This window comes from Molothrus aeneus, chromosome 19 (genome assembly GCF_037042795.1).
Source record: "Molothrus aeneus isolate 106 chromosome 19, BPBGC_Maene_1.0, whole genome shotgun sequence".
Lineage (NCBI taxonomy): Eukaryota > Metazoa > Chordata > Aves > Passeriformes > Icteridae > Molothrus > Molothrus aeneus.
The window spans coordinates 3,036,778-3,051,864 of NC_089664.1; the positions used below are offsets into that span (position 1 = coordinate 3,036,778).

The 15,087-nt window shown below is 46.0% G+C and overlaps 1 protein-coding gene across 1 annotated transcript in view; it reads right to left on the reverse strand.

Moving 5' to 3' along the window:
- The window catches only part of TNC (tenascin C), a 75,920-nt gene that overhangs the window by 39,630 nt on the left and 21,203 nt on the right, over positions 1 to 15,087 (reverse strand). Inside the window, exons 2-10 of the mRNA XM_066562851.1 lie at positions 10,259 to 10,852; positions 8,087 to 9,307; positions 6,545 to 6,808; positions 5,422 to 5,537; positions 5,185 to 5,341; positions 4,342 to 4,611; positions 3,115 to 3,300; positions 2,272 to 2,361; positions 353 to 616 (exon numbers count right to left, since the gene is read on the reverse strand). Coding sequence (XP_066418948.1) covers positions 353 to 616; positions 2,272 to 2,361; positions 3,115 to 3,300; positions 4,342 to 4,611; positions 5,185 to 5,341; positions 5,422 to 5,537; positions 6,545 to 6,808; positions 8,087 to 9,307; positions 10,259 to 10,721 — 3,031 coding nt within the window. The 5' untranslated portion in view covers positions 10,722 to 10,852. The remainder of the gene's footprint in view (positions 1 to 352; positions 617 to 2,271; positions 2,362 to 3,114; positions 3,301 to 4,341; positions 4,612 to 5,184; positions 5,342 to 5,421; positions 5,538 to 6,544; positions 6,809 to 8,086; positions 9,308 to 10,258; positions 10,853 to 15,087) is intronic.

Genomic DNA, 15,087 nt, shown 5'->3' on the forward strand with positions numbered 1-15,087 from the left:
GGATGAGCAAGAAATCATTGGGAACATGGAGGTGAACACAGCAGGGAGGGACACACAGAGATGGATTTAGCACCAGTGAATCCCACCCCTAGCACATGAAAATCCCTCTTGAGCTTGGGATGTGAAGCCACTTCCACAGAACCGCTTAGAATTAGGGGAACTGATTCATTGGATTCAGGGATGCATGTGGAAGTGAAATGGTTTCATGTCTTCTGCTGGCTGGTAAATCCATCTATCCTTCACTCTCTCATGCTGGCAGAGCTGTCTGCTCTGCAGGACGACCCCCAGACATGGATTAGGAAATCAGGTGCAGTTATCCCTGGGCTAGTGACCACCAGAGGCTGTTACTCACCCGTGGAGCCCTTGACAGTGGTGGGTTTGCTCTTGTGCCGTCCCTTCTCTGCCAGCAGGCTGATGGTGTACTCGGTGCCTGGCTCCAGCCCCCGCAGCAGGAAGGAGCTGCTGTCCACTGGGATCTCCACCTCGCTTCTCTTCCCAGAGGGATTGGTGTAAACCAGGCGGTAGTGGTCAAACTTGGCCACTGGCCTTCTCCAGCGCAGGGACAAGGTGGTCTCAGTGGGCTCGCTGACTTCCAGGTCCTTGGGGTTATCAAGATCTACAGGTGAAAAACAAACAAAGTTGAGGTGTCACTGAAGTGGCCTGAGAGATTTTTTTCAGGCATCTGTCGAGGAATATCTGTTGGAGTGTTGGGGGGTAGGATGGTTGGGATGGATGGAGATGAGAGATCTCTGGAGCCAGGGCTGGAACTTGGGGTTCGTTGCAAAGGGCCTGGGGGCAGGGCCCTGCTGGGAGCTGCCAGGCACAGCTCAGAGCAGGCCTGAGAGAAGAGAGGGGGAGAGAGGATGAGAGGGTGAGAGAGTAAAAGGGTAAGAGAGCGAAGTTCCCGTTACAATACAATAAATCTTCTTCTGTGTTGAATATTCTGATTCTCACTAACCAATCCAGTACAAGATACAAATCCTACAGCATTTCCATACAGCCTATAGGAATCATTACATTACCATCCTGTGTTACATTTTAAACCCTACAAACTCCTCTTTGGGCCCTTCTGCCAAGCTGGCAGGGTCTGCTCTGACCCTTGGGCCTGTCTGCAAGCAGAGGGTGTTGTTCCATCAAAAGGGGATCACCTTCAGCTGGCCACACCATTGTTTTCCAGTTGTTCAGTAACTGAGGGATCTCAAAGCTTGCTTTCATTTCAATCTCACTTATAGTTTCCATATTCTCAAAATCTTTTTCCAGACAATCATATTTATAAGGCTTTCCTGTTTCATCTTCCCCAACAAATATCTCACTGGGGGTCTGGCAGCAGCTCAGGGTCTGCCCACCTTTGGGACCCTTTGAAATGGGTAGAGAATTGTCACCATGATATTTTCTGAAAAATCCTCTTTGCCCAGCATTTCTTCTCTTGGGAAGCTGAGAAGCCTCAGAGAGGAATAAAAACAATAATTATCTGATTGCTGCTCCTGTGTTTGCTGCTTTGGAATGTGGCTTGGACTTGTTTACCAACAGGTGAATGTTTGATTGGTTCCATGTGAATTGTTTTTAATTAATCACCAATCATCATCAGCTGTGTCTGACTGAGGAGTCAGTCACAAGCTTTCATTCTCATTCTTGTGAAGCCTTCTGATGTCTCCTTTCTCTTTCTTTAGTATAGTTTTAGTATAGCGTTTTCTTCTAATATAATATAATATCATAAAATAATAAATCAGCCTTCTGAGAACATGGAGTCAAATTCTCATCTCTCACCTTGTCCTGGGGACCTCACAAACACCACAGATAATGATGATGTTCTCCTTTACAGACAAAACCAGAACAAATTTCCTGCCCCTATACTTGAGAGGCAGAAATAAAGCCTTCAGATAATTTCACATAGTGTGAAAAATTCTGGATTGGAAGGTCAGCCAGGAGTACTGCAACCTCTCTTTGTCACATCCACATTTTGGCCACCACCATTCCTGCCAGAATCCCTCACAGGCTTAGAGGATGGCCAGAATGATCAGTGCAAGTATAATTATCATTAAGGAGCTCACCTGGAGATGAAACTCCCAGAACATTAAGAGGAGCAGGAAAAAGAAGTCAGATTGAGAGGTCATGACCTTTGTCAGAATTTTTTTATTTTCCTTGAGGAGAAAAGTAGCAAAATGAAATCAAGAACTTTCTAAAATATCTCTTCCAGCATCTCTTAGAAATGGAAGAGTGGCTCCACCTGAGTTGCCTCCTCCAGAGCTGTGATGGGATCAGGACACTCACCAGTGCCAGCATTGATGGTAGCAGGAGCACTTTCCCTGTCGTTCCTCACTGCTGTCACTCCAATGCCATATTCAGTTCCAGGTCTCAAACCTACAAGATGAGGAGAAGAAATATAAGTTCCTGTCCATATGAATATGCCTGCAGGCATTTCTGGAATAAGGAAGGCTTAATGGATGCGAAGTGAGAGATCTGCTTTCCTCTATGCAAGAATTAAGGTTTCTGTTGACCCTCCAGCTGACAAGCTGCAGACTGGCACCAGTGAATCCCACCCCTAGCACATGAAAATCCCTCTTGAGCTTGGGATGTGAAGCCACTTCCACAGAACTGCTTGGAATTAGGGGAACTGATTTGTTGGATTCAGGGATGCATGTGGAGGTGAAATGGTTTCATGTCTTCTGCTGGCTGGTAAATTCATTTCACGTGGCTTTCAATTCAGTTTGGTCTACTCCAATTATAGAATTATGCAGTAGTTTGAGTTGGAAGGGACATTAAAGATCATCTTGTTCCACCCCTGCCATGGCAGGGACACCTCCCACTGTCCCAGGTGCTCCCAGCCCTGTCCAGCCTGGCCTTGGGCACTGCCAGGGATCCAGGGGCAGCCCCAGCTGCTCTGGGCACCTGTGCCAGGGCCTGCCCACCCTGCCAGAGAACAATTCCTTCCTAACATCTCATCTAATTTCAAATTTGTAACCTCTTGTCTCAAAAAAAATGTGCTTGAGATCACTCAAAACTTGTTTGTACCTCTAATGTATGGTCACCACAAGGACATTTTTTTCTCCGTGTCCTGTGCCCTGGGGTGACAAAAACAATGTGACACTAGTGACAATCTCTCCATCCCCCTACCTGTGAGTGTAGCTCTGGTTGTGGCCTGGCTGCCCTTGGGCACTGTGATCTCCACGTGGTCCCCACCAGAGATGGGGGCAAACTTGATTCGGTAATTATCGACATTGGCGTGGCTGTTCTTCCACTCCAGGGTGATGCTGCTGTCAGTCTGGGACACCCTCTTCAGGTTCCTTGGAGCATCCAGGTCTGGAACCAACCAAGCAATAAATAAATAATTAGGAATATTTCTCTTCTGACAGCAGTCTCTTGTGACAGTGCTTTTGAGAAGGTGAAATAAAGCTTCCTCTCACATGATCCTGTTATGTCTTAACTACAAAAACCAGAGGTCTTCTAGCATGAAAAGCAGATTTCACCAGCTTCAGTTCAAGAAATTTAACTTCTATCTCCTGAGACAAAAATAACATTTTTGCTTGTAATAATTACAAGTTTTTATTACAAGTTTTTATTACAAAATGTGTTTGTGGAAAACATACTTGGATGAGAATAGTTTTCCTTTACAAATACGTTAGCTTTCAAAAGAAAAAAAGAGCAAAGAACTGGTCATCTCTAGAATTTGTGTTCAGTAACATCTTGCATTCATGGCTAGAAGGAACTCTAAGTCTCAAAAAAAAGGTGAATATTATGGAGAAATTCAATGAGCTTTCATTTTTCACACCTACAGTAGCCTCAAATCCTTCCCCAAAATAACTGTATTTAAAGATGAAAAGGGATCTAATTCACAGCTCTCTTAATGCATCAAGCCTTGATAACCTGCTAAAGGACCCACACTTTCTAAAAACATTCCCAGAATCACTGAAGAGCATAGTAAATTTATAAAAGAATGGCAGGACATATTTGCAGAACTGAAGATGAAAAAAAAAACCAACCAGATCTCTGCTTCTAAACTAATTTGGAAAAAGAAATAAGATGGAACAGGAACTATGGAAGATATTTAGCTCATTGAACAGACAAATGATTTAGAGGAATTTGCTTTTTGAAATAGGGATTTAGGGTAAAAGACACAATAACCTAATTCCCATTTTTAAAATACATTTAGAATCTTGTGGAGGGCTCTAAATATTTTGGTGAGCCAACAAGGCATAAAAGGCACAGGAAATTATTCTCTACTTTCATGTACCTCTAAAACTGGGCTGATTTTGTGTTGATCAGTAGCTGCCAACTCCAGCAACAAGACACAAACAGCACAGGGAGATGGGTGGTCCCTGTGGCACCTTCCCAGCCCCTCACCTGTGACAAAGACTTCCTTCACAGGGTCACTCTCCATGTCCCCTCGACGAGAGACCAGTGTCACCTCGTACTCTGTGTGTGGCCTCAGGTTGCCAATGGAGTATTGGTTCTCATCTTCAGAGAGGTCAATGGTTGTCCTGTCCCCTGGAATGTCCTTGGGGCCATAAGTGAGCTCTACACCTTCAACTTCAGCCAAGGGTTTGGACCACGTGATGAGAGCCGTGGTGTCGGTGACGTCCTTGGCCTCCACCTGGCTGGGGGCATCAAGCTCTGTTACCAAGCAAAAGAGAGGGGAAAAGGGGCTTTAAAAAGAAATATTGCCATGAAAATCACCCATATTCTTATGCTTTTAATTGATGATTCGAAACAAAGTTAAAATTAGTATCCTCATTTATGCTCTTCCTTTGGTTCCTATAGTTTTGGACTCCAGATGGAATCAATCCATCAGAAGCAAATCCATCAAAACTCCTTCAAAGCTGGAGATGCCAAAAGAAAGTCAAGCAGGAACCCTAAGAGGTTCCCCACCTTCACACGCTCTTCATGCAAATATCACCAGGATGAAACAAATTCTAGGAAGGAATTCTAGTTCCTGCCGATGTTCATCTTGAAAAAGGAATAAAAGTGCATTGCTAAGCTGGACATACATTTCCATTCTGCTTCAAACAGGTGAAGTGGAGAGGAATTATTTTTTTCCTCTTGTATTCATTAGCAACTCCACTATTTCCTTTCCACCCCCAGTAACTCAGAGTGTAGAGCCTGACTTTCTCTTGTTTCAAAACCTCCAAACAGCAGATGTTTTGTTGGTGGCCAACTAAAACCAGACCAAACACAGGTTGTGCCTACTTGTGGTGATGACTTTGGACAGTCCTGGTCCTCTGGTATTGTTCTTCACGATATGGATGGACACATTGTACTGCTGCCCAGGTGCCAAACCTGGCTGCATGTAGGATGTCTCTGGCCTTTTCAAGCTGCTGGTTATGTCACCATTATCATCCTTTTTCTGGAACACATGGGACAATCAGTGAGTACAAACATAAAAATCCAGGATTTTTCATTCTATACGTGAAACTGCTTCCTCACCATATTATGGAAGACCAGCTCCCAGCCATCAAAAGAAAAGTTCAGAGGGTCCCACTCCACCTGGACGGATGTTTCCCGAACAGATTTGAATTTCAGTCCTTCTGGAGCAGGCAGATCTGTGGCAGAAGAAAGGGATATTCTCACATGAGTGTCAAATTCCCATAAATAGGGCACTGGGGTGGGGCATCTTTCCATTTCTAGACATATCTGCCAGGTGGGGATCTGCAGCTGAGGTGGTTAAACTCTTCTCAGATCCAGTTATTGTGGCTTTGGAGAGACTTTCCTGAGCTGGTTAAATGTCACCTTAGAATAAAAAGAATTTTACCCTCAAATTCTCTTTTTTGTGCCCTCTTGAAAGAAGCCTGGTGCTAACTTTGGAAGTCAGGAGAGCTGAATCCTGCCCCAGATCTCCAGAAATGAGCTCAGTGACAGAAGTAAAGAGCACCTTTTGATATTGGGATGTTTAGATATGACAGTGATGTGCACAAAACAAAAAGATGAACAACAGAAGTACAGACAGGCAGAAAAAAGGTAAGATGTAGTAAATCATAGCAAAGATATAAAACAAATATAATCTCTACTTTAGCCAAAATAGTTTGAATTCAAGTGATTTCATATTGCTCTTTTATATGCTGTTGCATCTTCAATTTTTTTCTCAGGAAGAATTACCAGAATTTTTAAAATTTTATAATAGAAAAGAACATAATCATAAAGAAATGTACATTATAATAAAGAAATGTGCATTTTTATAAAGAAGCCAAGGTTCTTAATTCACAAAGACACCATACTGGGCGACATGGAGAGCAGAAGAGCTTGTGAACTGTGCTTCTAACACAGTCCCTGGTACTGGAAAAAAGTAGAAAATGGAAGTGAAGAAGGCTGTTTTTTCCAGGCCAACATTTGAATTGGAAGTAGAAAATACAAAAGAAATAATATCCCAAAACCAGAATGTAAATCAATATATCTGAACTGAAAATAAAGACTTCAAAATAAATACCTCCAAGAAAGGGATGCAAGCAAACACATACAAAGTGAAAACAGAAAATACAAAATAAGCAACACCCCAAAAGAGGGATGCAACTGGAGTAGACAAAAGGATGAATACAGGGAACATTAAACTCACATGTGGCTACCCTGGCACTGACTGGAATACTCTTTTTGTTTTTCAGGATTGCAAAGACACGGATGAAGTACTCCACCCCCGGCTCCAGCTCGTGGATGGTGGCAGCTGTGTGGTTTCCTGGCACGGTGAACTGCATGTCCAAGCCCCCACTGCTGGTGGGCACGTAGGTGACGAGGTACTCGTTGACGAGGTTCTCGTGCTTCCACTCCAGATTGACGGTTTTATCTGTCACGTTGGTCACAGTCAGCTCAGTTGGAGGAGACACTGGGAATGGGAGGGGGAAAAAAAAAAAAGCCAAGCCAAAGTTATAAGAAGTTCTCAAGGCTCAGGAAATAATGACTTGCCCAGTTTCACATTTTCCCAGGAGCAGTTCCTAAGGCTCATCTCACATGGAGGGAATGGGGAAGGCATGTCTCACAAATTAGCTGCTGAGGAAAGGAATGCTCAGCTGATGGAGACTACAGACATTTCCAGAAGCCAATTTCTGCTCTCACACTTGCTCACAACCTCTGGCTGACTGTGTTCCAGCTGCTCCTCTCATGGCTGCAGCACAAGAGTGCTATAGCTGGGTCCCGAGGGATTCAGATGTTTAATTCAACTGCCAGCAACACGTGATTGTAGAGCTAGAAGTCCTGGGATTTGCACAGCTTTTCCAAAGTAAAATAAAACATTATTATTTGAGTAAATACTTGCAATAGATCTGCCTGTGCAAGATCACAAAGTGTGGGCTTAGGCACCTTCCAGGAGGAGGAGATGAACGATGGGAATTTCTTTTAAAGGGTATTCATTGTCTTTTATAGTGTTCCCAGCCCCAAAGTACTCTTTCATTACCAAAATTTAGTTTCACAATTTCTCCCCCAGGATCTACTAAAGAAAACGACCTCATTTATGGTGCATTGCCTGTCATTATCAGGCTGCCAAAATTTTCTATCAATTTCCATAGAGTCACTGGTCTTGGGAAACCAAGCATATGACTTTATAGCTAAGTTTCCACTCCAGCTGATCCCACGATTTTCCTGTAATCTTCTGTGAGATCTAATATACATACATCCATATACATATGTATTGTGTATTTTTATATATATATATATATGTATATATATGAATACATAAACACATGTGGAGAAGACTCTGGACCATTTCCCTTTTCTCCTTAGTTAGAAGAGCTTTCTTCAGCTTCTTTTCCTAGCATCAAGAGGTACTGTGAGGAACTGAAGGGTCATGGTGACGAATCCCAGCCAGTGCTGGCTACAGCACCAGAGACATTGTGGTGGGAGCAGAAATGGAGGTGACAAAGGCACTGCAACACCATCAGCAGCCTGTTGTATTGGTGACCACCAAAAGCCACCAGAAACCGCTACACTACTTATCCCTGATATTTCAGGATGCCAAGAGCTACTGGTCTTGCTGCATCCCCGATCCTGATGCTTGGACTATGTTGGAAAAGCACCAACAAGGCCCAGCTCTATGGAAAACCTTCACAAAGCATCCAAGGCTGTTGGCTGGCCCACAGGGAGCAGTTCAGAGGGACGCTGCACCTACCATCAGAGCAATCATCCCCAATGTAGCCATCCTCGCAGACACAGCGCCCATCCACGCAGCGCCCTGCGTTGTTGCAGTCGCTGGGGCAGGAGCGCTCCCGGCAGTCCTCACCCATGAAGCCCTCGTGGCACACGCAGCGCCCGTTGATGCAGCGCCCACGCCCGTGGCAGTCATTGGGGCAGGAGAGCTCACCACAGTCGTCCCCTGTGAAGCCATTGTCACACTCACAGCGCCCCTCCACGCAGTGCCCGCGGTTGTGGCAGTCGTTGGGGCAGCGCAGCTCGGCGCAGTCCTCACCCGTGTACCCCTCATCACACACACACTGCCCGTTGACGCACAGCCCGTGGTTCTGGCAGTCGTTGGGACACCGCAGCTGGCCACAGTCATCCCCAGTGAAACCCTCATGGCACACGCACTGCCCGTTCTCACAGCGCCCGCGGTTGTGGCAGTCACTGGGGCAGCGCAGCTCCCCACAGTCCTCCCCGATGAAGCCCTCGTGGCACACGCACTGCCCGTTCTCACAGTGCCCGCGGTCGTGGCAGTCGTTGGGGCACCGCAGCTCCGCGCAGTCCTCGCCCAGGTACCCCTCGTGGCACACGCAGCGCCCGCCCACGCAGCGCCCGCGGTTGTGGCAGTCGCTGGGGCACCTCCTCTCACTGCAGTCGTCGCCCACAAAGCCCTCGTGGCACACGCACAGCCCGTTCTCGCAGCGCCCGTTGCCGTGGCAGTCGTTGGGGCAGGCGAGCTCGCCGCAGTCCTCGCCGGTGAAGCCCTCCTCACAGAAGCAGGTGCCGTTCACGCAGCGCCCGCGGTCGAAGCAGTCGTTGGGGCAGATGAGCTCGCTGCAGTCCTCCCCAGTGTAGCCCTCATCACACACACACTCGCTGTCCACGCAGCGCCCGCGGCCATGGCAGTTGTGGGGGCACAGGGGCACGCTGCAGTCATCACCCACAAAGCCCTCGTGGCACAGGCACTGCCCGCCCACGCAGCGCCCGTGGGCACCGCAGCCCTGGGCACAGAGCTCCTGGCTGCAGTCTGGGCCTGTGTAGCCCTCAAAGCACACGCACAGCCCGTCCACGCACTTGCCCTGGTCGTTGCAGTCGTTGGGACACGAGGCCTGGCTGCAGTTGGGGCCCTTCCAGCCGGGCTCACAGATGCAGCCGCAGATGTCGATGCTGTAGTTGCCGTGCCCGCTGCAGTAGGGTGTGGTGTCCAGGCGACCTGCACCAACGAGCCCAAAGTTCATTACTGCCAGTGGCACTAGGATGCTTTAGGCCAGCGTGGCACTCATGACCCAAAAGGGCTCTGATTTTCCTAGTTCCCTTCAGGATATCAGTTTTTAAAGTTTTTAAATGAGAATCTTTGTTTCTTTCTCTAGCTAGATTTACTTTGCCAGAAAAGCTTTAATTCACTCTAATGCCAGTGAGGAGCCCCTGCCAGTGACTTGGTAATTGAGCATGCTGGATTCCTCCTTCCTTCTCAAAATCCTCTCCCACTGACTGAGCAGCTTTCCTGACTGCTTCATTAGGGCATCACTGTGGAACATCATTCATCCATTCACCCCAGAACACAAAAGTCAGGCAGCACATTGTGTTGTGTCATCAGCTGTATCAGCAACCAGGAGGCTGCTCTGAGCTCAGAGGGACACATCACTCTGCAGACTTGTATTTCTTCTCTTATATGACCAACTGCTTCCCTCAACTTAAAAATCAACCAGACAGACACATTTTTCCCTCTTCTATAACTATTTGTGCTTGTCTATTGCCTTATGTCCTGCTGTATTTTTATTGGTCTCTGCTAAAGAAAACTTGGAAGCGAAAATGGTTACATTGGCAGCTTCCTCAAGGGGACAAAAAGTGGAGCCAAGAGCTTGGACTGTGAGTTTTAATCTTAACTCTGACACAGATTTACCATGTCCAAGTGCTGTCCGTGCTCAGTGCCGCATCTACAAGGGGTCCCAGGCCACCTCCTGACCCACAGATCCATAAAGCCGTGGAAATGTGAATGAATGTACCTTGCATACTGGCCAAACACATTCCCAGTTTTGATTATGATTCAAATTTAAAAGGTTGACTTGAGCTCATTCTTGAAAGAGATTGGAATATCACTCTAAACAACATCTACAGCCAGCACAAGAATTTCCCCTAGGAGCAGCTCCCCATCCCGCCTTACCTTCTACTGCCTGGGAATTAGGACAGCATCCAGCCCCGCTGGCACACTGCTCCCGCAGGGAGGAGACCAGCCCCTCCAGCTCCTCTAGTCTGCTCAGCAGATCCTTAATGTCTGGGGCAGCTGCACAGCCACAGGCCCGCCGGGGAATGTTAATCCTGTGTGTGAAGACAATCTGGTTCCCCTCATTCACCGTGTGCTCCTCGTAGTTCTTGACGGGCTCTATTTCTGCCTTCAGGTCAGCGTCGCCGCTCGCCGAGTCCAGGTCCACGGAGCAGAGGGAGCCAACGGGCAGCTTAATGTTGTAGACATGGTTGAAAACCACAGGCTGGTTATCCTCTGGCAAGGTCACGTTCAGCCCAGTCTCCCTCTTCTGCCGGATAATTCTCTTGATGAGTCCCCCAGTGACGTGCTGGGACAGCAAGGCGAGGATGGCACAGGCCAAGACCCGGCTGGGGAGTCCCATTGTGGTGCCTGGTTCCCTTTTGAGGCTGAGAGAGTCTTAGTTCTGCTTGGCCTTTGTAATCTGCAGCAGAAATTGGAGAGCCAGGCCAAACCAAGCTGGAGAGCCTTTTTTTTTCCTGGTGTGTTTGTTCCCTAAAAGAAGAAGGAACAGTGTAAGGGATTAACAGCAGCTACACCACCCAGCAAAGGTGTGACACTGCTTGTGTGCTGCATCCTCAGAGAACAACACATTTGGCTCTACAACACATTCAGGTTTTACGCAGCTGAACTCCAGATCTAATTCAAATTGATAATGAACAGTACAGTAATAATAATTTAAATGCTTATTTCTTTTGTTCTTTACTTTTCTTTTGTGTTTTGCTTCCACTTGTTATTTTTTGTCTATTTTAGGTTTTTTATTTTACATCAGAATGCTGAATTTTTACCACAGGACCATCACACTTCACCCAAGATGCTGAGCTTGCTTGATGTATAATAACAGTGGTTTTCCAGGATCTCATTGTGATTCTGAAGGAAATGCCACCAGGCAGGAAGAAAGCTGCTGTTATTTCCCGGTTAGAGCAAATACAGTGGGTTGTAGAAAGTTTAACTGCCTCAAGCAGAAGACTGGGGAAAAGATGCTTACTGAGTCTCAGCTCAACTGAAAACAGAGGTAGATGAAATAAACATGTGTTCTGTTATGATTTAACCAATGTTAAATTCTGTATTTCCTTCATCCCTCCAATGCTTGAAGGCTGCTCAGGTTTGGACCATGTAAGAAACTCAAGACATTGTCAAAAGGTGCATCAACACCACCAAGCTCATTCCATCCCTTTTCTATATGTTTTAAATTACTCCAAGATTGCTGTAGAATCTGAACTCCAGGGCTTGTAGCTCCATAGTAAGTTCCATTATATGATGATTTATCAAGAGCATGAAGATAAATGGAACTCTCTGGGTGGAAGGTTCTGGTGTCAGTGCTTGTATCACAGAGATATTTTAGTATAAAAGTAGTGAGGCACAAGAGAAGCAGAGACTCCAACAACAGAGACAGCAATAAAACTACATGTGTAAAAATGCCTTTTTAGCAGCCAAAATCCCTTTCTATCAGGCAGCATTTCCCACTGCCTGATCTTTCCTCAGCTATAGCACAATAACTCGTGTACAGTTACAAGCACCTGGCTGGGCTCTACAGCTCCTCCTGAAACTCATTCCTTTCAATTAGCTCCACTATTTCCTCTTCCTCCTCAGTCTGTGCCTGTTCCTTTTCAGTGGAGTGAGCCAGGGGAGTGCAAAGCCATCCATTGACTTCCATGCAGGATCAGCCCCTGAGCACGTAGAGTGAGGAGCCAGAGCAGTAATGGACTGCCTGAACAAGCACACCTAATAAATGTCATCTCAGCATTTGTTTTCCTTCCCTCTCCCAGATCTTGGTTTAATGGTTAGATCAGTGACTGTGCTTTCAGTGGTTGCAAGCTATGAAATGCCAGTAATGGAGGAAACAGCAATTTATTCTCTAAACATCATGGTTTTGATGCTAATTTATTTGTCAGATGAGAGACCAGCCTCTTCCACCCTTCTGATTCCCCCAAAGTGGAGGGATTGTTTTTCCCATGCTATCCCAGCTGCTTTTGTGAGGGAATGACAATAACACATCAGACACTTCACTGGAGTTTAGTGGGTTTTTTAGGGAATGGGCAAACTTCACCCCTTTTTACTGGGGAATAAATCAGAAGTAAACAAGCAGCAGGGAAGGTTTTTTCCTTGTTACGGAAAACCATTCAGCTTTAAGGCATTTCTAACACTTACCCCATTTGCTCAAGTATTTCTGCAAGCCCTGTCTGCACCAGAAGAGATCACAAGATTATTAATAAAGAATAACAGAGACAGACATGGTCCAGGTCTCATTTCTGACTCAGTGCCTAAACTGGGGTGCCAGTTCATGAAATGTGTTCAGGATTGTATTTAAAGTGGGATTTTAGTCTCTAGCACTCCCACTTGGGCTTTGCAAAGTGCTTCCCATGCAATTCCATGTGCTGCTGTGCACTTTTTGCCCCAGGACAAGGTCATACAGCCAAAACTGGTGCCTAACCCTCAAGTAGTCACTGAAGGGACAGGCTGCTTGACAGATGGATCACCAATGGAAAATGGAACAAACTGGAGGCAGCTCTGCATCTCATTCTCACTGAATTTTAGTGAAAGTTGAGCATCCATTCCCTTATGGCTTCTGTAAATCCCAACCCACAGGAATGAGGGCCTTGCCCAAACCAAGGAAGTCGCGCTTTTTTTCTGCTGACCAATGTGAGTTGACAAATCACTTAATCATGGCATAGACTGTGATTTCTTTAATATGCCTGGAAAATTAAAAACCTCTTCTGGCAAGAGCCACTGTCACTGTCACCTTCACTCCTGGGGAAAGCCACATGAACAGCAGGACTCTGAGAGGACACTTGCTGCATTAGAAGCAGCGAAACTTCTCAGCTCACAGATGAAACTGGAAGAATTAACATGTCTGGGCTGGCATCCTTTTGAAGTTTCTGGAGAAACATCACGGTGGTCTAGGAGAAGCATTGCTTGCCTGCTCCGTGCCCCCTGTGCTTTGGCACCTCGTGTGATGTCTGAGCTAATTCATCCCCATCAGGTGTTTCTCATCCCATCTGCCACGGGCCCAGTGTGGTCAGCTGAGCTCCACTCCTGCATCTGACACCTACAGAACAAGACACCTTCCTGCAGTTCTTTATACATTAGCCATGGTTTTGGCTGGGGAACAAAGAGGACATCCTTCTCTCCAGCCCCAGCTCCTCAGACACAACAGCTCTGACCACAATTGACCACCCAGGAGCAGGAGAGAAATGAAGCCACAGTGACTGCCAGGCTCTGCTGAACCTTCATTTTCCCTCCTCTTCCCCTCAGAGCAGCTTGTGTGGATTGCATTTTAAACCTGCCTCTTGGAGAAATCCTCTTGATATTTTCTTTGCAGACATCAGCTGCTGGATTATTTAGGGGCACGTAAAAGTCTTGCAGCAAAGGCTGGCAGAAAATGACCCCTCCCAGCATGAGTTTGGCCTTGTGGTCTGTAAGAGGAGCTGGGTGATGTCTCTCAGGTACTTTGAGAGGTTTGTATGACCCAGAGGGTGTCTAGTTTTACAAATATTTTGCCTAATAGGGAACACCTATCATCCTAATGAGCTGTGCCCTCAGATCTTCCTGCCACTCTGACTATGAAAATCCCAGACATGATGATGTGGATGATCTGCAAAACTTTCTGCTCGTCATGCAGGACAAGAAATCCAGAGCTTGTGTTCTCCCCATCTGGTCACAGGCACCTTCCCACCCTCCTTGGGCAAGAGTTATCTCCTGCTCTCCTGCTCTCTGAGGCACCACCTCGATTTAAATACGAAAAAAATGTGTTGTGGCCTCTCACACATCTTAAATATCTGATTAAAAAATAGAGATTATGAATTGAGAAGCAAATTGTAGCATCTCTGCAGTGCCAGCTGGGGCAAAAGGAGATTCAGGTAAGAATTTTCTTACATGAACGTTAACTTTAAAAGTTAGATTTTAACCAAAGAGCAGAAAAGGGCTATTTCTAGAAAACTCTCCTTAAAAACTTGATCACTGCCTGGTGATACATTTAATAATATGTGGTGGAGGTAAGGTGGACTGTCAATAGCACAAAGGGAAGGAATAATTTTCATTTCCACTGCAGCCCTTTCATCTGAAGATTTGAAAGCATGTCACAGTCTAGCTATAAAAAACTGAAAAAATGTTATTAAAAAGGGTTATTTCTTTGTTTAGACATCCCCCTTCCCCTTGCCCCCCTCTCAGCATCAGAACTTTTTCAGGACCTTTCCATTTAATTAGAAATTTGTTTCTTAATAGGAAATTTTCAATCAATCTTGAAAAAACCCCCAGGGATCCTGACTCCTGGGGAATACTAAGCAAAGGTAATGCATGAATATTTCCCTTCCCCAAAGCCATATTTGCTGGAAAGCAGCAGGTGTGAGAAACTAAATTAATGTCTGCATACTTTAAAGTCCTGCTGTAGCACTCCAGTCTCTCCTGAACGTTCAGGAGTGGCAGAATTGTGAGATGATTTGTGGGTATGTGGAATGATAAATATGCAGATGAGAGCCCTGTGCAATTTTAATCAAAACAGATTGCAGCAAGGAAGGAATGGAGGTGTTAAAAGCTCCATCTCAGCTGTCCTTCCTAACGAAGGCAGAAGGCTGATTAGATTTGCTCAGACACCCTCTACATGTCATGACTTGGAAATTAGACATGAAAATGGCAGGGAAAAAAGAGAGGTTGGGGGGGGGGGAAGGAAATAATTCCTGTCTAAGCAGATATTTCCTACATTTCAGTGGGAGGGGATCAAATATTGTCAG